General features: G+C 43.5%; 1 protein-coding gene across 1 annotated transcript; it reads right to left on the bottom strand.

The window, feature by feature from the left end:
• Positions 1-3684: 3684 nt before the first annotated feature.
• Positions 3685-25572, bottom strand: LOC119657590 (pyridoxine/pyridoxamine 5'-phosphate oxidase-like). The gene is made up of 5 exons (XM_038064569.1): positions 25440-25572; positions 25254-25372; positions 25020-25191; positions 10393-10595; positions 3685-3877 (listed from the first exon to the last, which is right to left on the bottom strand). Exons 1-5 carry the CDS (start codon positions 25446-25448, stop codon positions 3751-3753), a joined length of 630 nt encoding a protein of 209 aa, XP_037920497.1. The 5' UTR covers positions 25449-25572; the 3' UTR covers positions 3685-3750.
• Positions 25573-26170: the final 598 nt, after the last annotated feature.

The following is a 26170-nucleotide window of genomic DNA, read 5'->3' as shown; positions in this document are numbered from 1 at the left end:
GTTATTGGAGCCCGGAGCACCATGCCAACGAGATAGTGATCCGAGTCTATATTGACCCCCCTATATGTTCTGACATTCATCAAGGCTGAAAGGTGGCGGCGTTCGAGCAACACGTGATCAATTTGGTTGAAAGTGTTCCTATCTGGAGAGGCCCATGTATGTTTGTGGACCGCTTTCCAAGCAATCCAGGTATTTCCAACAACCATTTCGTGTGACACTGCTAATTGAATAATCCGCAGTCCGTAATCATATGTATTTTGATATAAGCTATGAGAGCCAACGTATCGGCTGAATTCGGGCTCCTTCCCTAGTCGGCTGTTAAAATCTCCAAGCATGTTTTGATATCATACTTGGGACAGGTTTCGAGGGTCAACTCAACTGCCTCGTAGAATGTATCCCTCTCCGAATCTGCAGTCTCGTCTGTCGGAGCTTTTTTTCGCAAAACAACAATTTTGTATTTCCTATAATGAGTAAATATAAACTTATAGCTAACTTAGGGACTACCTTAACAGTTAAACTTAATCTAAGGTATAACATAAAGCTTAAACTAACTTATTACTAACAGGTTATGTACAGAAAATATCTACATTGCATTTTGGAGGAAAAGTTGGAAAAAACCTCCACTCGTTGAGCATATATAACAAGTCGGAATACCGGAAGCTCGCGCTTCGGATATAAAGGTTTTGTGTCCATCTTACGTAATAAATTTCAACGCACATTGTTCTATCCGTATATAGCTACAAATCCAACATAATCCTTCAAATTTTTCCAAACTACGAGACATACGTACATATTACAGCCATAGATATTACGCTCACCCTAAACAAACAAACTGCCAATTTCCGAATACTGTACACATATATGCACGTATATAAATTGATCGTACCCATATTTCCGATTTACTTCTTATATCTATTTGAATTAGGCACTACCCCCAAAGTTCATTAGCACGCATATATTATATACCTACATACACACATGTCTGGTTGGCAAATAACTAAAAAGAAGAGAACTCATTTCGTTGTGGTATTGACGAACTGATATGTGATGATGACGTCATGCAGGTTGTAGAGTGCACGAAATTCACAAAAAATTGTAAAGTTTCACCTCCTATAACTTTGTTAGTAATAATTGGATTTTCTTCACACTTGACCAAATTGTGGATTATATTCTTCATTACACGCATGCCAAATTTTGTACTTCTGGGATGAACATAAGGGGGGTGCCGGGTAAATTTCTAAAATGTGGAAATATACTATTATTAACTTTATGTGTGTAGATATCAGAACCGGATATATTTTGAGGCCTAGATTTCGTAGAGATGCGCTACTGTGATTTTTTTCAGATTTTTCGGTTGGATAGGTTCTGAGAACGAGACCTGTTACACTTTTTGGGGGTCATATTTTGAGCGCTCACTCCTCCATGCTTCACCCAATATCAAATATTGCACCAGTTTCGGAAAGTACTAATTGAGACCTTTCATTTGATATCCCACATGGCTACATTCTATGAAAAAAAAATTTGCACCCTCCATTCACATGTATGGAGAGACCCCTCCTTAAACTTAACACAAGATGGCGCCATTTACTGCATGTAAAGGGAACACCAGATTACATACTGTCACCAAGTTTCGTGACAATCGGTCCAGCCGTTTCCGAATAGATCGGGTGTGACAGACAGACAGACAGACAGACAGACAGACAGACAGACAGACGGACAGACGGACAGACAGACACCGTCTCGATTCTAATAAGGTTTTGTTTCACACAAAACCTTAAAAATGGGGTGGGGGTGGGGGGGAAAAGGACTGGGATAGGATGGGTGAGGTGCGGGGGAGGGATGGCAATTAAAAGCTGGGAGGGGTGCTAATGATGGGAAGGTTTAAAAAATTGGGAGTCGGAGAAGTTGCCCGTGTAGAAGGCTACTCTGCCTAGGGAATCGAACAGACGGTTCTGTGACTGGAGGGAAAGGAGGATCTGGGGAAACAGATGAGTCCGGAGAAGGTTATCTTCAACGATCTCAATCTGCATGGCATTGGCGACAAGAGGATTGGGATGGGATTGGCACTTGGCCAGGAAGTTGCGGGCAAGACGAGCAATGAAGGCGTCGATGCGTAGGGTTTGGCAGGATTCATAGAGGATCTGGTTGGAAATGTACTTGGAGCGGTCCTCGTTCTTAAAGATGTTGGCGCAGTGGCGAAAGATCCTGCGCTCTCTGAGGCGGAGTCGCTCCATTTGGGATGGGGAGCAATCGGACCAGAAAATGAAGCCGAAGATGAGGAGTGGGCGGATGAGCTGTTTATAGCAAAACAGGTTAACTTTTTTTGGAGTTGGGATGTTGTATTTAAGGATAGGATACAGGGACCGGAAGGCACCAGTTGCACGGCCGTTATGTGTGGTACGTGGGAGAGGCTTGACTTCTTTAACAGTGGGAATGGGCTGGTCGTGGATTGTAAGTGATAATGATCTGGTGTCACTCCACATCTTCGGTGTCATTCTCATGTCTCCATGGAAGACGATGGCCTCACACTTTTCGGGATTTAGGGAAAGTTTCTAACGGGTGAAATAGTGGTAAAGTTTGTCTAAATAAGCATTCAAACGCGCTTCACCACGGGAGATGTCTTTGGTGGCCGTGTATAATTAGGTCATCCGCGTATTGGAGGATCTGGATGGGACACGGGTGTGGAGGTGGTTTGGGGATGTCTGCGGTGAACAGAGAGAAAAGGGTTGCAGACAGGACTGAACCCTGGGGAATGCCGGCGGGGCAGGTATAGAACGAGGAAAGGTGCTGCTGGATGTTGACTGAGGATTTCCGCCCATCTAGAAAGGTAAGAATTAGCTTACAGAAGTGCGGATGGAAGTTGAGGATTTCGGAAAGCTTGTACGTGAGTCCGTATTGCCATACGGAGTTGAAAGCTTTCCTTAGGTCAAGGAGACAGGCTATGGTTGGGTTTGTCGGAGCTTCACCGTGAATGAGACTTATATTTCTAAACTCACCTCCCAAGCGCAGAGTGCATAACCTTTCACTTATATGTATCAAAGCCGATAACAGCAGGTTTCATTTTTTGGCTGACTAAGAAACCTACTCCGAGCACATTGTTTACTGGATTGCCGCTATAATATCCCTGTCCAACACATCTCCTGTAACGCTGTTAAATCAGCCTTATATTGGAGCAGGTTATCGGCTAGCTGCTTGGCAGCTTCGTCTCTGTACAGGGAGCGTACGTTCAATGAGAAAATGCACAAATCGTTATTCCTTTGTCGTTGCCGGGTTCGTCGTTGTATTATCCGTCCAGTCCGCGGCTCCTGTTGTGGCTTCGTAACAAGTTGTTTTCCGTGTAGGGTTGTCAGCCCTACTCAACTCCCAACCTGGAAGACCAGTTGGTACAATTTGTCCCGTTTTTAGGCGCGGGAGACTCGCCTTCTTCTTTCTCCGTCTGCAGCTTTTCGTTAAGAAAGAGCTCCTAGTGGTCACCACGTGGAGATGGAGGTAGGGTTTGGTAGTAGAGCTGTTGGCGTTGGTTCAGCAGGCAATGCCCAGATTTTATGCTCCATCGTGGGCACCAATCCACGTTTCGTCCTGGGACCTATACTACCCTTTGACCACCCTTTAGCGTTGTGCAATGTTTTACATAAAGAACTGAAAATACTTGATTATACCACCAGATTATTAAATAACACACTCGTAATTGATTATTTAATTATTTCAGCTAAGTTATTTATTTTCATAAACCATGTTAATATAGCATTTTCAGCAGCATATGCGCTCCTTTCGCCATGTTCCTTTACGCAATTTTGAATAAATGATTCTATCGGCTATGTGGAATGGTTGTGCCTCCAAAAATTCCATTCGTGTTGGTATCACTTCGTACAAAGTACTGTAAAACAAAAGAAAGCGTTTAAGTACCACAGTAGCACAAATTGCTCTTTTTTGATGGAATTAATCCCTAATCATGTGTAAGGTAGTATTATTATGATAGAAGGGTTTTTTGGAGAAAGGTGCTGAGAGATTATGAAAGCTATCGAGAGTTGCTTCCCGATGAGTAAAAAATGAAAAACCTTCCGAACCAAATTTGTAATAAAAGAAGTCTGTTTATCCACAATCGTTATCCCTCTTATTTAAAATTCCAGTTACAAGAAAGTTACAGATTATAATTGTTTGCCTCTTATATAGAAATTTAACTATTGACAAATGAGCAAAATAAAAGTTCGAATACCGGAAACTCGCGCTTCGTATGTAAAGGTTTTGTGTTCATCTTGTGTTAGCTACAAATCCAACATAATCCTTCATATTTATTACAGCCATAGATATAATCCTCACTCTAAACAAACAAACTGCCTATATTCAAATATTATACACGTATACAAGTTGATCGTACCCATATTTCCGATTTACTTCGTGCAAAAAAGCATACATATGTACATATATAGTACGTATATTAATTACGGATGATTTAGTGTACAAATATATGTATCTGTATTAGACACTACCCGCAAATTTCATTAGCACGCATATACTATATACCTATTATACATACACATATGTCTGCTTGGAGTAATTGGTATTCATATACAAATGACTAAAAACCTAAAACAAAATAATTATTTTGCACCCCATTCATATGAACTTACTTCGTTGTGGTATTGACGAATTGATATAGACGTCAGACACGTTGTAGAATGAAATTCACAAATAAATGGCAAAGTTTCACCCCGGATAATTTTGTTAATAATAGTTGGATTTTCTTCAAACTTCTTGTGCCCGAATAGCTTAGTGGTTAGAGCACTAGGCTGTCATACGGAAGGTCGCGGTTCAAATCTCACTGGTGGCAGTGGAATTTGCATCGTGATTTGATGTCGGATACTAGTCGACTCAGCTGTGAATGGGTACTTGAGTCAAATCAGGGTAATAATCTCGGGCGAGCGCAATGCTGACCACATTGTCTCCTAGTGTACCGTTACGGTCTTGAATGAAGTGCTCTAACACACTTCAAGGCCCTGATCCAATATCGATTGTTGCGCCAACGATTATTATTATTATTATTATTTCTTCAAACTGTACACTATATTATTTCTTACATCCATGCCAAATTTTGTACTTCTGGGGTGGACATAAGGGGAGTTGCCAGGTAAATTCCTAAAATGTGGAAATGTGCAATTATTAACTTTATTTGTGCAGATATCGGAACCAGATGTATTTTGAGGCCTAGATTTCGTAGAGATACACCTTTGTGATTTTTTTCAGATTTTTCGGTTGGATAGGTTCTGAAAGCGAGACCTGTTACACTTTTTGATGGTTATATTTTGAGCTCTCACTCCCCTATGTTTCACCCGATATCAAATATGGAACTAGTTTCGAAAAGTACTAATTCAGCCCTTTCGTTTGAAACCCCACATGGCCGCATTTTATGAAAAAAATGTTGCAGCCTCCATTCACATGTGAGCCCCCCTTAAACTTCACTCAAAATACTGCATGTAAAGGGAACAACAGACCACACGCTCCTACCAATTTTCGTGACAATCAATTCAGCTGTTTCTGAATAAATTGGATATGACAGACAGACCGACGGACAGGTAGACAAGCCATACAATGTACTGGGAATCAGACATACAGCGGCTTTGTGTGGGCGAAAATAAACGGAGTATATGTGTACAGCTGTTACGCCCCACCAAACCTGGCACTCCCCGAATTCGAGGAAAGTCTTAACATTCTTGTTCTCGACGCAAGGGTTCGTAGTCGTAGGGGGATTGCTGGTGACTTCAATGCTTGGGCCCGTGAGTGGGGTAGCAGAGAGACAAATGCAAGGAGCCGCAGTCTATTAGACGCTTTCGCACAGTTGGATATCATTCTGGCCAACGAAGGATATGTAAACACCTTTCAGAAAGGGGGTCAGGCTCGGCTGTAGACCTGACCTTTGTCCGCCCTGCGCTAGCGCGTGGTATGTCCTGGTGCATCAGCGAACGCTACACCCACAGCGATCACCAGGCAATCTTCTTTGAGACATGTATCGAGCCACAGGACAAAGAGCTATCATGCCCGAAACCGAAAAAGATTTCAGGCTGGCCTGCAATATCTTTGGATGAGCATACCTTCATAGAGGTGTGGTTAGATCAACCTGATAAAACAGGCGCCTCTACGGAAAGAGCCATCCATCTGGCTCAATGCATCGCCAAAGCATGTGACGCGTCCATGCCTAGGAGGTGCGCATTCCCCCGTAGAAGACCAAACTACTGGTGGAATGATGAACTGACCGGCCTTCGATTAGCCTGCTACCGAGCCAGAAGAGTGGCTAAGAGGGCGGTAGGTAGAGTCGATCAGGGGCAAAAAGAGTGCGCCTAGAAGGAAGCCCGCAAAACCCTCAAGTTCGCCATCCAACGGAGGAAGAGGGAATGCTTAAGGAGCTCTGTTCAGAAGCGGACGTAAACCCATGGGGGAGCGCCTATAGAATCGTGATGGGGCGATTCAGAGGCCGATCATCTTCGCAGATCACGTGCCCTTCACTTTTGTTAAAAATTATCCAAGAGTTATTCCCACAGCAAGAGGAGGGCATAAACAGCTGCCAGTGATCTCTGAACGACACGGCAATACCGCCAGTCACCAGTGACGAGGTGCTAGTGATCTGCGCTAGGATAGGAGATAACAAAGCTCTGGGTCTGGACGGCGTGCCGAATAACGCCCTTAAGCTTGCCGTGAAATCCAGACCGGACATGTCCGCTGAGTTGTTCGAAGCGTGCATGTCCGAGGGGATATTTCCTGCATTAAGGAAACGATAGAAGTTGGTGCTACTGCCTAAGGCTAAGCGAGTACAATGGGCCAACACGGCCTGAGTGCTCAGAAGCTGTAGCTTCTCCCCCACCATACACGCCTAAGGCAGGCAAACCTCCAGGTGAGCGCACCTCCTACAGACCTATTTGTCTTTTGGACACTGTGGGCAAAATGCTAGAGCGAGTAATCTGTAATAGATTACCCCTGGTTGTTGAGAGCCATGGAGGTCTCTCAGATCGGCAGTATGGGTTCCGTAAAGCCAGGCAACCATTGATGCCATCAAAATGGTTACTGGCTTGGCCGAAGATACAATCCACGGTCGGTCTGTCACACGCACTTTTCTCATAACCGGCTATACCGAAATTTCGGTGGAAATTAAGGGGGAGTCCCCATACATGCAAAAGGGGGGTTTTAATTTGTTCGTGTTCATCAAATATAGTCATGTTGGGTATCAAATGAAAAGTCCACTTTTCGATGCCAATGTTAGTTTTGACATTGGTTGGAAAGGCGGGAAATGCGGGGAGTCGAAAGTGATGATTCCTGTAATGGACCTATTCTCAGAAACTACATCATCATCATTATCAACGGCGCAACAACCGGTATCCGGTCTAGGCCTGCCTTAATAAGCACCTCCAGACATCCCAGTTTTGCGCCGAGGATCACCAATTTGCTATCCCTAAAAGCTGTCTGACATCCTGACCTACGCCATCGCTCCATCTCAGGCAGGGTTTGCCTATTCTTCTCTTTCTACCATAGATATTGCCATTATAGACTTTCCGGGCTGGATCATCTTCATGCATACGGCTTAAGTGATCCGGATTTTATCCACAACCTGACGGTCGTGATATCGCTCATAGATTTCGTCGTTATGTAGGTTACGGAATTGTCTATTTTCATGTAGGGGCAAAAATTCTTCGAAGGATTCTTCTCCCGAACGCGGCCAAGAGTTCGCAGTTTTTTTGCTAAGAATCCAAGACTCCGAGGAATACATAAGGACTGGCAGGATCATAGTCTTGTAAAGTAAGAGCTTTGACCCTATGGTGAGACGTTTGGAGCGAAACAGGTTTTGTAAACTAAAATAGGCTCTGTTGGCCGACAACAATCAATTCAATCATCGTAGCTGTTATCGGCTGTGATTTTCTACCCTAAATAGGAGAAATTATCAACTGGCTCAAAGTTGTAGTCTCCTATCTTCAGTCAAACGAAAACCAGTGCGATTCATTGTTGTTCGTTCTTTTGGTTTTGGCGTTGCCGTTGCCGCCTGCTCGATCTGGATGACTGTACATCTCGCGTTGTACTTCCCGTGATATCGAAATCGTCAGCGTAGGCCAGTAGTTGGGTGGACTTGAAGAGGATGATGCCTTTCGCATTTACATCGGCATCGCGGATCAATTTCTCGAGGGCCATGCGAGGAGGCATGCGTTTGTCTTAGACCGTTGTTGATGTTGAAAGTGATCCTGCCGTTTTTATCTGGCCTCGCACATTAGTCAGGATCAACCTAGTCAGTCTTATCAATTTCGTTGGGGTACTGAATTCTCTCATGGCCGTGTACAGTTTTACCCGGGCTATGCTATCATAGGCAGCTCTAGTCAATGAAAAGATGGTGCAACTGATGTCCATATTCCAATAGTTTTTCCATTGCTTGCCGCAAAAATAAAATCTGATCTGTTGCTGATTTGCCTGGAGTAGAGGCTTTTTGGTATGGACCAATGATGTCTTGGGCATATGGGGCTATCCGGCCTAGCAAGATAGAGGAGAATATCTTGTAGATGGAACTCAGCAACGTGATATCTCTATAATTTCTGCACTGTGTGGTATCCTCCTTTATATGTATGGGACAGACAATGTCTCGTTGCCAGTCGTCAGGCATTGATTCGCTGTTCTATACTTTGAGCATCAGTTAATGAACCACTTGGTGTAACTGGTCGCCTCCATATTTAACCAATTCGGCTGTAATACCATCGGCTCCTAGCGACTTATGGTTTTTAAGCCGATGAATTGCACGGACTGTTTCTTCTATACTTGGTGGTCGTATTATGCCAACGAAATAGTAATCCGAGTCTATATTGCCCTCCTATATGTTCTGACATTCATCAAGGCTGAGAGGTGGCGGCGTTCAATCAGCACGTGGTCAAATTTGGTTGAAAGTGGTCCCGTCTGGAGAGGCCCACGTATGTTTGTGGATCGCTTTCCGCGCAACCAGGTACTTCCAATAACCATTTCTTGCGATGCAGCTAACTTGACTGTTGAAATCTCCAAATATGATTTTGATATCATACTTGTTATATTAGGAGAGGGTATCGACTAGCGTCCGGATAGCCAAGTGGTTAGAGCACAAGGCTGTCGTACGGAAGGTCGCGGTTCAAATCTCGCTGGCGACAGTGGGATTTGTATCGTGATTTCACGTCGGATACCAGTCGGCTCAGCTGTGAATGAGTACCTGAGTCAAATCAGGGTAATAATCTCGGGCGAGCGTAATGCTGACCACATTGCCTCCTACAGTGTTCTGTAGTGTACCGTTACGGTCTTGAATGAAGTGATCTAACACACTTCAAGGCCCTGATCCAATATGGATTGTTGTGCCAACGATTATTATTATTATTATCGACTAGCTAATCAGCAGCATTCGGTCTGTACAAGGAGCGCACGTTCCATGAGAAAATGCGCAAATCGTTAATCCGTTGTCGTTGCCGGGTTCGTCGTAGTAAAATCGATCCTGTCTGAGGCTCCTTCCGTAGCTTCGTAACTTTGGTTTTCCCTGTAGGGTTGTTAGACCTCCCCAACCCCCAACCTGGAGGACCAATTGGTATATTTTCTCCCGTTTTCTCAGAAACTTCACAACCGAAAAATCTGAAAAAAATCATGAAGCTGCCTCTATACAGTGTCCAGGCCTCAGAATACTCTTCATATCAGTATCTGCTCAAATTAGATTAATAATAATATATTACTATATTTTTGGGGAAATTAACCAGAATCCCCCTTAATTCGAGTAGATATCGATCTGGAGAGTACTTTTAGGCCTCGACACCAGATAGAGGCAGCTTCATGATTTTTTTCAGATTTTTTGGTTTGGTAATTTCTGACAATTGGTCCGTTAAATAAATCATCACTTTCAACCCCTCTCATTCCCTGCCTTTCAACAAATGTCAAAACTAAGACTAGCATCGAAAAGATCTAATTGGGACTTTGCAATTGACACCCAATATAGTAATATTCGGCAAAAAAAATTTACCCTCCTTTTGCATGTATGAGGACTGCCCTTAATCTCAACGTACAAAGACGTCACTCACTGCATGTCTCCTCGCCAAATTTTGTGTCAATGGGTATAACTGTTTCTGAGAAAAGTGCATGTGACTGACAGACGGACCGATAGGCAGACAGGTTTGTTTTGCAAACAAACCTTCAAAATTGAACCCGTCACGTCCCCTTAAGAAGAATTGCCGTCACCCTTCATGCTGCCCAAGCGATAAGCTTATGGCAGCGATACAAGCATAAACATTCGTGAAGACCGAGATTCGAATCTAGGGTGACGAGATAGATAGGCTAGCGCCGTAATCTCTCAACTATCGCACCTTAAATAAAAATATAAACAAACAGATTTTGGGAGAATCTGAATTTTGTACTTACAAAGTAGCCGTTTGACCTAAATTGTTAACTCCAAGCAAAAAATCATCTAAAACCTTGTCGTGTTCGCTTTTGATAACCTTCCAATGCAACGGTGTTGAGCAATCACAAATGTGGCTTTTTATTCTTGTATGCAATTCTTGCATATACCAGTACGGTTTAATTTCTTTTTCCGATAATTCACGAGCGTTTCCATTCACAAGTATCTGCAATAAGAAAGCAATTACATTGGTTTACAAATTTTAACTTTTTTTAATACTTTTGGTGAAACCCCTGTTTTCTTATTATACTAACTCCTACTAATGAAAGGCGGTGATTGAAAAAATTCGACCACCTCACATTTTTAAGATTTTTTTGTGAAACAAAACCTTATTAAAATCAAGCCGGTGTCTGCCTGTCTGTCTGTCACACCTGATTTAATCGGAAACGTCTGGACCGCAAATAGGTGAGAGCGTGTGGTCTGTTGTTCCCTATAGATACAGCAAGTGGCGCCATTTTGTGTTAAGCTTAAAGAGGGCTCCCTATACATGTCAATGGAGGGTGCAACATTTTTTTCATCGAATGAGGCCATGTGGGATATCAAATGAAAGGGCTCAATTAGAACTTTTCGAAGCTGCTCCGATATTTGACCTCGGGTGAAAAGTAGGGGAGTGGCGCTAAAAATATGACCCCCAAAAAGTGTAACAGGTCTAGTTCTCAGTACTTATCCAACCGAAAATCTGGAAAAGATCACAGTGGTGTATCTAACCGAAATTTAGTCCTCAAAATACACCTTGTCCCGTAATCTGCACAAAGAAAATTAATAATAGTATATTGCCATATTGTAGAAATTTAGCCGAAAACCCACTTTAGTTCAAGCTAGAAGTACAAAATTTGGCACAAGCATAAGGGATAACATAAGGCATAACTTTGGGTAGTGTGAAGGAACTTTCATATTTTGTGTGAATTCCAATTATATATCATAATTATATATCAATTCGTCAATACCCCAACAAAGTGAGCTCAGTGAATGGGAAGTCGCAACGAAACATTTCGTTTTCGTTTTTTAATCATTTATATACTCCAGCCAGACATATGTATGTATTTATATGTTACATATGCTTGAATGATGAATACAATGAAGCCTTGGGGTAGTTCCCAGTTGAGATAGATATATTTAGATTTTTAAGGTTTTGTGTAAACACAAAACCTTATTAAAATCGGTTTACCGTCTGTCTGTCTGTCTGTCTGTCTGTCTGTCTGTCTGTCCGTCTGTCTGTCTGTCTGTCTGTCTGTCTGTCTGTCTGTCCGTCACACGCATTTTTCTCGGAAATGGTTATAGCGATTGACACCAAATTTGGTAGAAAGGTGGGAACTGTGAACGCTTACGCATACAGTGAGTTACATCCTCTTACGACGAATTTAAGGGGGGGTCCCCATACATGCAAAAGGGGGGTGTAATTTTTTTTTTCATCAAATATAGTCATGTGGGGTATCAAATTAAAGGTCTCGGTTAGTACTTTTCGAAAACGGGCTTAGTTTTGACATTTGTTGGAAAGGTGGGGAGTGCGGGGGGTTGAAAGTGACCATTCCTTTACGGGGGCCATTCTCAGAAACTACCCAACCGAAAAATCTGAAAAAAATCAAGAGGCTGCCACTATATGGTGCCTGGGCTCCGAAATACCTTCCACACTGATATCTGCACAAATAAAGTTAATAATAGTATATTACTATAATTTTTGGTAATTCGCTGCAAAACCCCCCTTAAGTTCATGCTAGGACGACGAAATTTCGCAACAATATAGGGTGTAACATAGAGCATGATGTTACCAAGTTTGGTGGAAATCGCACTATTGCTAACAAAGTTATAATACGTCAAAGTTGTCGCTTCTTTGCAAATTCAAGGCTATAAATGTCAATATCATCCGAAAGTGGATATTCTCACATAATATTGTATATGCATATATTACGTGCTACGTACTAAGAAATGCACAAAACCTTTCGTAACTGAAGCGTCCAGCTTCCGGTTTCCCGACTTGTTTTATATATACATACTTTATATGTATATACGTATACTTTTATGGACGATGTAAATCGAAAATTGGTGGGCGATCAATTTATATACATGCATATAGAATACAGTATTCGGTAATAGGCAATGTTTGTTTGTTTACTGTTAAGTGGTGAAATCGAAATGTGTAAAAAGCTAGAACTGAGACAAAATATTTATGATCTCTATATCTCTCACTTATTTCGTATTCGGAATGTGCAATGAGAGTTAAAGTGTTTCCGACTCATTGATTATCAATGCGCAATCGGATGAAAACTATGTAATAATTGTCGTGGAAGAGGTTTAGTTAAACGTGTAGGACGAGCATGGTAACACGCAATTAGTAGACGTACTAACTTGTTGCCATAGCTTGCAATCTTACACAAATGAGAAAATTGGGAATGGATCTTGACGGAGATCTTCCAATAATACATGTGTGTGGTGAATATGTGTGTGTGAAAACAGGTTTAGCTTGACACCTTTCCACTTGTCCAGTTTTACGCTTTAAGATAAGAAAGGATTTCAATCGGAGATACGCGGTGAAATGATAAAGTAGAAGATTTTAGAAGATAAAAGAGCTCGGTCGACTATCGAGCACCAATCAAGTAAATAAAGACATATTGATGGACTCTTTTGTGTTTTAATATTTTTGCGTTGAAATACTTTACATTTACCGTGTGCATAATATCGAAGTACGTACGTATTTCGTGTAGTTTGAAAAAAATTTGAAGGAAATTTTGGGTTTTTAGCCATATACGAGTGGAAAAATGTGCGTAAAAAGTTTCCCACATTAGATGAATACAAAACTTTATAGCCAAAGTACCAGCTTCCGGTATCCCGATTTGTTTAAGGTCTTGTGTGAAACAAAACCTTATTAGAATCGAGTTGATGTCTGTCTGTCTGTCTCCAATTTATCCTGAAACGGCTGGGCAGACTGTCACGAAACTCGGTGGAAAGGTGTGGTCTGTGAACCCTTTTACATGTGGCAAGTGGCGCCATTTTGTGTTGAGTTTAAGGGGGCTCCCCATACATCCGAAACGGGTGCAATTGTTTTTTTACGGAATATAGCCATTGGAGTATCAAATTAAAGGGCCTGATTGGTACTTTTTGAAATTGATCTCATTTCTGACATGAGGTAAACATAGTAGAGTGAGGGTTCAAAATGTATGCCCCAAAAAGTGAAGCAGGTCTCGTTCTCAGAACGTACACCACCGAAAAAGCTGGCAAAAAATCACAGCGATGCATCCCTAAAAATCTAGACCTCAAAATACATTCTGTTCCGATATCTGCACAAATAAAGTTAATAATAGTATATTACCATATTTTTGTTAATCAGTTAAATATATGTCCCTTCCTACATTAAATTATAATCCACAGGAGAGTCAGGAATCTTTCATCTTCTTTTTCTTACTTTTTCATCAGTGCGTGTCCAGTTCGGTAGCTGGTCTGGATCAGTTTTACTATTTGTCTCAGTAATACAGTGGGCGAAAATTGCTTAGGCGCACATAGTAATTTCCAAAAAACGTCGGCACTCAAAATTCAATTTAAGTAAACTTGAGTTCTGGAGCGCGAAATTTGTTTAGCCGCAGTGCCATTTAAAGCAACGTGCTGGTGAGTTGTGTGTGTGTGTGTATGTGTATGGTGGGGAAGAAGCTACAGCTTCTGAGCACTCAGGCCGTGTTGGCCCATTGTACTCGCCTCCCCCGTCTAACGGAATATTCCGGATTCGTTAACGTATCGCAGAATTTCCGTTAGTGGATGTGATGCTACCCGTCGCAATTGGAGAACATCGGCACTAAAGATCTCATGCCTGATGCGTCCATAGGCGGGGCATTCACATAGGAAATGCTCCGTGGATTCCGCTTCCTCATTACAGGAGGGACACGTATCATCTTCGGTAATTCCTATTCTGAACATATGCCCAGTTAGTGACTTATGGCCTGTCACAATGCACCTGCAAGTCCTCCTGCTTTTCGACAGGATAAACTTTACGGTACGTATGTTCGGTTCTGGCAGGCAAAGTTTGGTGTGTCGACCAGCATTTAGGCTCTGCCACCTGTCATTATGGGAAACTTGTTCCCAGTTTTTGAAAACAGATTTAGCCAATGCTACTGATACTCCAATTGCTGGCTCCGGTCCCGGCATAGGGGAGATTGACCCCTCTTTCGTTAATGCGTTCGAGATTTCATTTCCGTCTATGCCACAGTGACCAGGTACCCAGAGTAGTTCCACCGTATTGAATCTAGACATAGAGTTCAAACGGTTTCTGCATTCCTGAATGATTTTCGAGGTAATCAAAGGACTGCTCAATGCCCTCAATGCAGTCTGACTGTCACTGCAGATTGCGATGCGCCTGCCCTTCAACCGCTCGTCAATCACCCAGTTTGCCACCCTTAGGATCGCATAAACTTCGGCTTGAAAAACCGTTGCATATTGCCCCAAAGGAAAAGCCCACTTCTCGCTTTTATTCGAGACAGTAAGAAGCGTATGCGGCAGTCCGCGTATGACGGGGTTTCCCCACACCGTACCGCCAGAGACTCGTTTTCCTCGTGATTGATTTCTCTGAGAAAAGCCGTACTTGGAAGTACCGCAGTTCCCATGTTCTCATCCACGAAAGATCTCATCTCATCCCGCAGAGCATTCGTCTGTTTTCCACTTAGCACCTTAATTGGTTTGCGGTGTCCGGGTTGCATAGATTCGATCACCTAAACTGGCATCAAGTCAGTTCCGTTCACGTCTCCGGGTTCCCTTCCTTCCGACTGTTCCTTGGAAGGTGTAGGAGAAGTTACTAGCAAGTAGGATTCACTCTGTAGTCCCTTCCCCAGTGCGAGCCTCCATACGAGGGTTCCGCCCCTGTATGCACTATCCTCCGCGCGCGGCTCCATTGTGGAAGAGCGCACCGAAGATGCTGCAATTTGCTCTATGTTGTGTGAGTCATTGTTCTTCGCTCTCAAAATGGAGATGATGCCCTACAGTTTCCTGACAAGACTGAATTTCAGTCTATATAGGAAAAAGTGGAGCACCATATGGTGACTTCCCCTGAGCACATTCAGACTCTGTTGATCCAGTTCGAATACCAAGTTGAAACCCTCCACGTTTGTAGATTTGTCCTTCCTTGGCTTCGTTCCAGGCTCCAGCATTTTTTTCCACAGGCATTCCCGGAGGATGGTAAATTGTCCCTCTGACATTTTGCCATCCTTGGAGGAAACTCCTACGGCAGCAGCCAGAAGAGAAGTTGCAGCTTGCGCATACGTCCTCTTCCTTCCCGCCTTCGTGTTCGTATTCCTGTGGGAGGGGCCAGCTTCATGATCACCTCGCGGCACACCGGTGCTAATCCCCGCGAGTCGCGTGGATATAAGCCCTGGTGCGGAGCACAATAAAGCGTTGGCCAGAGCAGATGTGTTGGTCTTACGCTTCTTGCTCGCATTACCGCTGACAGAAGAGTCTGGTGCGTTCAGTGTGGATCTTACCGGGGTTTCTAGTTTATCCTCACCTTCCGCCGGAGATTCCGCTTCCTTGCGTCCGATTTCTCTGGGCGTTACCGCGCCTAGTGGTACAGCCACATCCACATGTCCTTATTCCCAAGGTGCTTCATCTTTCTTCGCAGTGCTCTCTTCTGCCGTCGGCTTAAAGCCTTTCTAGGTTCACGATGTCCGGACCGCTTGGATCCATTTCCACATACTGGCGTTAAACCAGTAGCGTCCACGTCACCAGCTTCCCGTTCTTCCACACTTCCCGGTAAGGATGAAGGAGAAGTTTCTGACAGGCAGGATTCAGCCTTCAGCCTTCCCTTCTGCTGGGCCTTCCTCTTCCGTTTGCGGGTAGATTTGGGCTGTAGTACCGCGGACGGGCCGGCCGTAGTCGGATTTCCAGTTTCTTCCAATTTGAGAGTTTCCGTACTTATTTTTCGGCTGGGAAGTCAGAAGTCCAGGCCTTAATCCAATCGAAAATGTGTGGGGTGTTTTAGCAAGAGCAGTTTACGCAAATTTTGGCCAATATTGAGTGATTGACAGTTGGTGCCTCAGGCATGGACTTTCAGTAAATCTAAATAAAACCACAATGGTGTTCTTTACAAAAAGGAGAAAGCTACATGGATTTTGCTTCTCAGAAATTAGCGAAAGGTTGAACTCTCCAAAAAATGAAATATCTGGGAGTTATTCCAGATAAAAAGCTTCTTTGGAACGGGCATGTAAAGGTAAAGATGAAACGAACTCTCACAGTTTATCGGCTGTGTAGGCCTTTGCGACATGGGGACTTAGGCCTCAGGTAGTAATGTTATGTTGTTATTATTTGGCTGATGTTCGTTTATGCAACCATGGTATGGAACTCCGCCATGATATTAACATAGTATGCTGGTCCCAAGCCGAGGCAAACGAGGAGGGTTTGAGGCAACGTACTCTGCACTATCCTCAGTAAAACAAAAATAAAATGCTGAGATCAGGGAAAGAGATAAATAGAGTATAGGTGGAGTTATTCTACTATGCTAAATCCTACCTGATCTCTCTTGGTGACAGGCCCCGCGACAGGTCGACCAAGAAAATGCATACAATGTCGTTAAAAATATGATGATCGGATTGAGTCACACGGAGAAATGCTACGGCGCCCACCTCAGACGACGCGGCAGGACGGGCCCCGGTCCTGTCGAGAAATGGGCAAGGGTTTTTGACACATGGGCGGCGTCAGGGCGTAAGCAAGTTAGTCCGCACACAACGAACAAAACAAATACGTGTCTGCACGCTAAATGTTGGTACCCTAACTGGAAAGACCGAGGAACTCGCAAGAGCCCTTCGGAAAAGGCGCATTGATATCTGCGCTCTGCAAAAAATCCAATGGTCAGGTGCTAAAAGCTGCGACATTGAACTCGAACGCGGTAAAAATGGCTACAAACTTCTCTATTTTGGTAACCCACACACTCAATATGGTGTTGGCATTGCCGTCTCAGAGGGTTTCCGTGATGCCATTAAAGAAGTCGAACGATTTGATGATCGACTGATGAAGCTCACCATTATATCAGCTGATCGCACTATTCACTTCTCCACCGCGTATGCACCATAGACAGGTCGACCTGATGCCGAGAAAGATTCCTTCTGGCAACTTCTCGATGAAAAGACTTGTCACATGCTGACGATTATATAATCATTGTCGGCGACCTTAACGGTCATGTGGGTGAAAAGGTAGACGGTAATAGCTGCTATGGGCGAAAGGGGTTCGGAGCGCGAAATGAGGTGGCGAGCGTATAATCGATTTTGCGGACACCCATGACCTTGTACTTATGAATACATGGTTCATCAAACGATTGCCTCATCCTCCCACATTTTATAGTGAGAATAGTAAAACGCAAGTCGACTATATTCCCATAAGACGCCAACATTTTACCATTGTCACTGATTGCAAAGTCGTTCCCCATGGGACCATCGCACCTCAACATCGGCCGTTGATTGCCCTCTTGCGCGATTAAGCCACCGATAAAACAGCGTGAGGAACGCACAGGCCCACCGGGCATTAAATGGTGGCGCTTTGGTGAGAAGAAAGACGAAACGGTCTCACTCATACGATTATCGACCATTACGAATATGGAAGAATCATGAAAGACACGATTAACAAAGCGGCCTCTGCATCCCTCGAGGTCACCAAACCGGGTAAGCGGTACATCAACCGAGATACTTGGCATTGGAATGATGATGTTGAAATGAAAGTCCGTGAAAAGAAACGCCTCTACCACAAATTTCTCGATGATAAAACGCCTGCTAATTGGCAAATTTATAAGAATGCCAACCGGGAAGCAAAGAAAGCAGCCGCTGTCACCCGAGCGAACCATTTCACAAATCTTTACGATAAACTTTACGACTTGCTAAAAGCCGTAATGAACGCACACATCTGGCTGGCAAACAAGTACCACTGTTCCAATATGGAAAAAGAAAGGTAGTCCAACAGAATGTTCAAATTACCGTCCAATCCGGTTACTTTCACATACCATGAAGATTTTTGAACGCATTCTTGACAACCGTATTCGCGAAATCGTTGAAATAACCGTGAATCAAGCCGGATTTGTCAAGAACTGCGGAACTACTGACGCAATACACGCTGCGCGGTTACTCATGGAGAAACACCGTGAGAAGCATCGCCCTCTTTACATTGCCTTTCTGGATCTAGAGAAAGCGTTAGACCGTGTACCACACGAACTCATCTGGTATACTTTACGACAACACTTAGTACCAGAAGAACTCGTGCGCAGGGTTCAATTGCTCTACCACGATCCGAAAAGTAAAGTTCGAAGTATGACCGGTGCATAAAAACCGCTTCGTGTCTCTGTTGGTGTTCATCAAGGAAGCGTCCTTTCACCTCTCCTCTTTGTTCTTATTATGGACACCGTCATACGGGATATCCAACGTCCCGCGCCCTACACATTGCTTTATGCAGATGATGTTTTCCTAGCATCTGATAGCAAAAACGATCTCGAGCAACTTGTTCAAAAATGGAATGATCACCTCATGTAACACGGTCTCAGATTGAATTTAAACAAAACTGAATTTTCGACGACCGATCCCCACGAAACAGGTACAATCACTGTCAGCGGCAGTGATCTGCCCAGAACTGAGCGATTTAAATACCTCGAGTCAACGCTATCAGCCAATGGAGTACTGCGTTATGAGATTGCTTCACACATTAATGCAACCTAGATGAAGTGGCGTTCCACAACTGGTATCCTTTGTGATCGACGTATCAACGAACGGCTTAAATCTAAAATTTACCGCAATGTCGTCTACGGTATGGTTCTGAGTGTTAGCCAACTATAAAAGACAATGAACGGCGTCTTGCGGTAATGGAGACGAAGATGCTAGGTTGAACTAGTGGCGTCACACGTTTAGATCACATCCGAAATGAGGATATCCGCGATCGTTATGGGGTTGCACCGATCGTGGAAAAGTTGCGAGAAAGGCGTCTTCGATGGTATGGTCACGCAACTTGTGCAAATGGGAATTCACTTGCCAAGATTGGTCTGAACATCGAAGTCGATGATAAACGACCAAAATAATAATAATAATAATCGTTGGCACAACAATCCATATTGGATCAGGGCCTTGAAGTGTGTTAGAGCACTTCATTCATGACCGTAACGGTACACTACAGTAGACTGTAGGAGGCAATATGGTCAGCATTGCGCTCGCCCGAGATTATTACCCTGATTTGACTCAGGTACTCATTCACAGCTGATTCTACTGGTATCCGACATCAAATCACGATACAAATCCCACTGCCGCCAGCGAGATTTGAACCGCGACCTTCCGTACGACAGCCTTGTACTCTAACCACTCAGCTATCCGGACACAAAAGGCAGACCTAAACAACGGTGGCTTGATACGCTAGATGGGGATTTGAAAGCCTCAAGATTGCACCCAGATCAGGTATTCGATAGAGCTCTAGAATGAGAGCAGGTCATAGAGTAATTCGCTTAGATCAATGGGCAAATAGTGGACGTGGGAGGCACAGAGTTTTGGAAGGGTTGTTGGCAGAACTGAAGCGAGTTCTTCAATGCCTTTCGATTCTCGGATCCCCACACATCTGTTTTTTTTTGGGACTAGGGTAGGTGAATGCGTTGACGCACAGAGTTTTGGATTCCCGCAGTAGTACGCCTTCGGACGACCAACTAAACACCTCCCTGGCATCAGAGAACTAACCTGGAACCGTTTGACACATTACTTCGCTCTCCCCGCCTTGAAAGCCTTTAAGTTAAGGAATCCCTTTCACCAATAGAAACGGGGGGGGGCGGGTTATTAGTTTAGGGAACCCCTTGCCATCCGGTTCCTCCACCGCTCGAGTTCAATCTTCGTCTCAATAAGAAGAACTCGAACGTAATGTGCAACACGACTCCATCTGCCAGCGCTCTTCAGCATCTCTCTGACAATGTTGTCTGGAGAGACCTCTCCTGTGTCTACATAAAGCTGTTGACGAAAGCCATCCGCATTTTCACAAGAGGGAAAGGTGTGTTTAGCGTCGTCCGTCACTCCATTGCAGAACACACAATCAAGAGATCGCGCCTTCCCAATCCTGCGCAGGTAAGACTGAAAATCTCCATGCCCGCTTGGAAGTTGGGTAAGAAAATAATCAATCTCACCCTGCGTCCAGTTCAGCCACGGGTCTAAATTGTCGATGAGCCGCGCAGTCCATTTGGTCCTTGGCACATTTTGCCAAGAGAGTTGCCAATCGGTAAAGGTGCGTTGAGGTTTTTTACGGGCAACCACATCTCTTCAGTTTTCGCCCTTACAACGATAGATAGCTTTACGCTTCTTGACAAGGAGAGCAACGGAGGTCACTCCCACGATCACCATGACCGCGGTTTCTGAGGCAGTGCGATAAGCAGACGCCACTCATAAAACTTCCCTCTCTCTGCACTTAAGCAAGGCGCTTGCGATGCATGTCCGCGCCATAGAGCAGAACCGGATGCGTTGCTCCCATAAGGAGACGTCTCCAAGTAGATATAGGGCCACCAATATTCGCCATCGGCCGAGTCAAGGCCGAGACTTCAGCTGCAGCTCTGTCCGCTGCCGCTTTGGTTTGCTCAAAGAACCTCATCTTTGAGTCGAACTTTAAACCAAGGTATTTAACCGCTGATTTAGACTTTATAGTCAACTCTTCAATTGGTATAGCACACAGGGTCGGGATTCTCTTTTTGGTAAAGATGACTACTTCGTTTTTTTTCCAGCGCAAGGCTGAAACCATGAACTGTCATCCATCTGCTTACCCGCCGCATCAATATGCCAAGTCTGCTTTGTGCCTGTTCAACCGTGCGCTCGGCAACAAGTACCGCAACGTCGTCTGTATAGCTGACCAGGCGCGACTTTTCTGGTATGTCGAGTCTTAGCACAGCATCGTAGGAAGCGTTCGACAGGTCCGGCCCTAGGATGGACCCATGTGATACTCCCGTCGTGACCTCAGTCCTGTTTTGGTCCTGTAGCGTCTTATAGAGCAGGGAGCGGTCTTTCAGATAATCCCTCAGTATCGGCAAGAGTGTCCGGATAGCTGAGTGGTTAGAGCACAAGGCTGTCGTACGGAAGGTCACGATTCAAATCCCACTGGTGGCAGTGAGATTTGTATCGTGATTTCACGTCGGATACCAGTCGACTCATTAGCGAATGAGTACCTGAGTCAAATCAGAGTAATAATCTCGGGCGGGCGCAGTGCTGACCACATTGCCTCCTACAGTGTACTGTAGTGTACCGTTAAGGTATTGAATAAAATGCTTAATACACTTCAAGGCCCTGATCCAATATGGATTGTTGCCCCAACGATTATTACTATCGTTATCCGCAAGAGGTAGCTTGGTACGGGGAATACCTTTTCTAATGTGCCTAGCAAATTTGTCCATCTTACCGAATTGAAGGCATTTCTAATATCAAGCGTTATGGGGAGCACTATCTGTCGAGATCGGGTGTTTGCCTCGTCTTGATGAACCGCATCCACCACTTCTATAACAACATCTACCGTGGGTCTTCCTGGTCCGTACCCGAAATGCCTTGGGGATAAGTCTCCTGATAAGCGTTTCGCACATTTTTCCGCCCGTGTCAAGAATACACAGCGGTCGGTATGCAAATGGCGGCCCTAGGTCTTCGAGTCAGGTTAGCATTAATCTCGCAACCTTTCAGCGACAAAGAAAAATGCTTTTCTTCAAGCAAGTGTTGAACGCCCCGAGCAGCAAATCTGGCCGTTGGCGGAACACTAGTTTATAAACTTCCGCCGGCATACTTGGACTTCTGCTTCGCCTACTTGGATGACATTCTGGTCACATCTTCCACCGAGTCCGAGCATTTAGCACATCTCGACTGCATTTTTTAACATCTCCTTCAAGATGGCCTAATTCTCAATGTTGACAAATGTGAACTTCTCAAGCAGCAGGTGAAATTTCTAGGTCATGACGGTATTCAACTCGACCCAGACAAGGTGGAAGCAAGGTGGGGCCTCCCTGTTCAGTCGTCAGACCAAGGTTTCGCGAGTGGTTGTGTAGTCTCCAGAGACCGTCCAAGCGTTTGAAACCACCAAGCAACAGCTGGTCGTCGCTGCTCTTTTGGCATTCACTCAGCAAGGTGCACATCTAGCCGTATTAGTCAATGCCTTGGACCCAGCAGTAGGCGCTATTGTTCACCAAAGGGTGAATCAAAGCTGACAATCGTTGGCTTTTTTCAAAACAGTTGAATCCCGCTTAATGGAATTACAATACCTTTGATCGAGAATTGTTAGCCGCGTATCTGAGTAATAAGTACTTCCGGTATTCGCTTGAAGGCTGGCCATTCATTTTGTTTCCAAATATCCGACATTCAACATGTCTCCGATAAAGACAAATTAAGTCGCTGATGCTTTGTCCCGGATCTCTGAGATCAATTTGTCAGCCAAGTCGATTTTTCGGCAAACCCAGAAGGATGACGCCGTTCTTCAGAGTCTGCAATCGGGCTCCAAATACATGTTCAGGGAATTCCCTATCTTTGGCTCACTATTCCCTTTCGAGATCTCAGAAAAGGGAAGTAGACCATATATTGCGGCCGCTATTCGTAAGAAAGTCTTTCGTTCGGTGCACGATCTTGGGCATCCTGGTATTCGCACAACGAATCGGTTAGCCTCCACGAAATTTTTCTGGCCGTCCATGAACAAGAACGTGAATTCTTGGACTAGAAAGTGCGTCGCAGTACGAAATTTGCCATCAGTATAAGTGACAATATAAGCCACAATTCTGAATGCAATCCAACTATTACTATGCATATAAAGTCAAAGTTGTGTATTCCACATGAATGCATTGTACTTCGACATGTGTGACGTCATCATCATATTAACTGAACTCACATCATACACCATCTACTAAATGGCTGCCACGCTAATTTCAGTAGCAACTCACTCCGCTCCGCTCTTCAGTAGATGGCTCACCACCACTCACCAGCTCAAACCAGTATAGGTGCTTTCGAACAATAATTAATATCCTTGTCGAGTTTTGACATGAAGAAAGTAGAGCAAAATGCGACCTGCAGCGGGCTTCGGTCACGCTGTTCCTCAGGGTGAAGACGCGAGGCAGCGTTTGATGGGATTACCTCCACCTTGCGATCGACGCCGACCAGGCACAACATTTTTTGCGAATAGTGTTCCATCTAGAGGATGTATATCTACGTTAGTACCAGCGGTATCCAACTTTTGCACTTATATATATACATACATATGTATGTTTTTCAACGTACATGCGTATATATAACATATATGTACACCCCAGTATGCGGTAACAGACAATGTTTATTTAGAATGAGCGTTTTATTTATCTATGAGTGATACGACGACCGTCTGGTTGTGGATAAATTCCGGCTCAACAGGTTGCGGTGGGAGGGTGACTTAATTCGGATGAGATTGATCCAGCTTGAAAAGTCTATAAGGGCAATATCTATGGTAGAGGAGGCGAGGCAGACCCTCCCTGAGATGGAGCGATGACATAGGTCAGGACGTCAGACAGCTTTTAGAAATATCGAATTGGTGGACCTCCGCGCAAACCCGGGTGTCTGGAGTTGCTTATTAAGGAAGACCTATACCGAATACCGGTTGTTGGGCCGTTGATGATGATAATAATTCTGCCTTTAATATATATCTGAAAGTTTGGAAATACATACAAGAAGGACTATTTTGAATTTGTAGCTAAAACGTGCATAGAAAGTTCCTCACATAAGATGAACACGAAACCTTTATACCTGAAGCGAACAGGTTCCCGTATTCCGACTTGTTTAAAAAGTTATTGAGCTGCTGGGTTTATTGGGAGGAAAAAGGGGAAGAGTCAGGAAAACCACCACTGGTGAAAATCGTTTGATAAAGAGAAAGTGCTTGCGAAATCGGCTCGAAACTGCGAACTACATTTGGACAGTGTTTGTGGCAGAAGATAAAACGGAATGGGGTACATAGATCCTTCCAAGGAGACTGCTGGATGGTATGGCTTATGTGTTCAGAAACATGACAAAAAGCCATTGGAATTAACGGAAAAGTATACAAATAGGATGGCACTTGACTTCTGAAGGATAATATTCTACGGTGAATCCAAATTCAATTTGTTCGGATTCAATGGAAAGGCGGGTGTGAAACGTAAATTACGTTAGACGAACCGTTAGGCCGGAAGGCAGCGGAATGATTTGAGAACGTTTTACGTATTATGGTGTTAAACAATTGGGACTGATAAAAGGCTCGGTAAACGAAAATGCTTAAAGTAACATTCTAAAGAACCATCTAATTCCATCGCAATTTTTAAACATAATTCCGCCTCGTTTCATCACGGTAGGTGGTTAGTGTTTTTAATTTTTTGTTCATAATTTATCAAAAAAAAACATTACTGATTAAATATAACATTTCTTACTCTGTTACAGGTAGAGGGTTATTTAGCAGAAGTCGTTATTTTTACGCTACCGAATTTCGTCGCTATAAACCTAACTGTTTTCGCGTAATTGTAAAATGCAGGCAGCCACGGAATTTGTGTTCCTTAACTTACAAAAACTAGGAAGCTGTTCTGGTTACATATACATAAATGGTTCACAACAAAATATATGGTACAGTAGGATGTAATTCTACTATTTAAATATGTATGTACCTGTCTTGTAACTTGTGTCTGATTAATTATTGTATCGAAAAAGAATGTAACTGCTACTTTTGGGTTCGTTTTTGTATTCCGATACGTTCGAGATGCCCTTTCTGCCGAGAATCGAAATGTATCGTCTTCCCATCCTTGGAAAACGCCACTCACGGAGGCAACGCCATCCACCCTGTTTCGGAAGTATGGCTATTTAGTTTAATTGAATTAAGGAGAACTATATTTGATCATTACGGATCCACTGTTGCCACATTCACCAAGATTGGATTTTGATCAATCACACTCAGAAATAAAAGAAACAGTTCGAATGGATTCGACGGGGAATTCACTATTCGGCTTACATCTGATATTATCTTGAATAAAGAATGAATTTTCGTAACGAAAACCTGATAGATAGTAGAGTACTGAACTTTTTTCTACCGCTTTCATTCTGGTTTCCTACTGTCCGAGCTTAATGACACAGGTTTCTACCTGAACGAAAAACATCAACTGAACATTGACGAAAATATACAAGCGCCTTCTTTTTACAATTTCTGTTTATCTCTAGTATTTTATCTGACCTGAATGAGATTTTTGTAATCATGTATCAACAAGTGTGAGGTATGCATTCGAGTACACATCTGTTGTACTTAACCGTTGGTAATAAAAATTTAAATTTCGTGGCAATTTTGAAAAACATTATTCGATGGAAACACCGCAATGCCGTATCAGTAACCTTTACAGTAAATTCCAGTAATGACCCTATTAGCACTTCAAAAATGTGATTCAAGTCAGGCACCTGAGTGTTTTTATTTGCCTATACTGGTTTTTGTACCTTCCCAGCTATTTTAGCAAGAAATTATTAGTAAATAAATTCTACACTTTTCTTTTCACATTATTGCTGTTGCTTCAGCCTTACATACTTCTTCGCCACGGCGTGGAAGCATGCAATGTATGTTAGTAATTACAAAATAAAACTTATTCAAATAACCTTTCTCGATGTCACTGCCAATTCAGGATTGCTATAATCCTTTATTTCGACTTAGTGTTTATAATACACATGAGATCAACGTCTGCTAAAGTTTTTATGTGAAACAAAACCTTATTAAAATCGATTACTGTCTACCACACAGGCCTCCCTCAAAAACGAATATACTCATTGCCACGAAATT

Source organism: Hermetia illucens, chromosome 5, assembly GCF_905115235.1.
Source record: "Hermetia illucens chromosome 5, iHerIll2.2.curated.20191125, whole genome shotgun sequence".
Classification (NCBI taxonomy): Eukaryota; Metazoa; Arthropoda; class Insecta; order Diptera; family Stratiomyidae; genus Hermetia; species Hermetia illucens.
The sequence above is the reverse complement of the archived record's forward strand: the minus strand, read 5'-3'. Positions and strand labels throughout refer to the sequence as shown.

Coding starts and splice junctions, on each gene's coding strand:
- LOC119657590 (XM_038064569.1), bottom strand. Junction 25,192..25,253: donor AATGTGGCAACAGTGGATCC/GTAATGATCAAA, acceptor CTTCCGAAACAG/GGTGGATGGCGTTGCCTCCG. Junction 3,878..10,392: donor TTAGGTCAAACGGCTACTTT/GTAAGTACAAAA, acceptor TTTGTTTTACAG/TACTTTGTACGAAGTGATAC.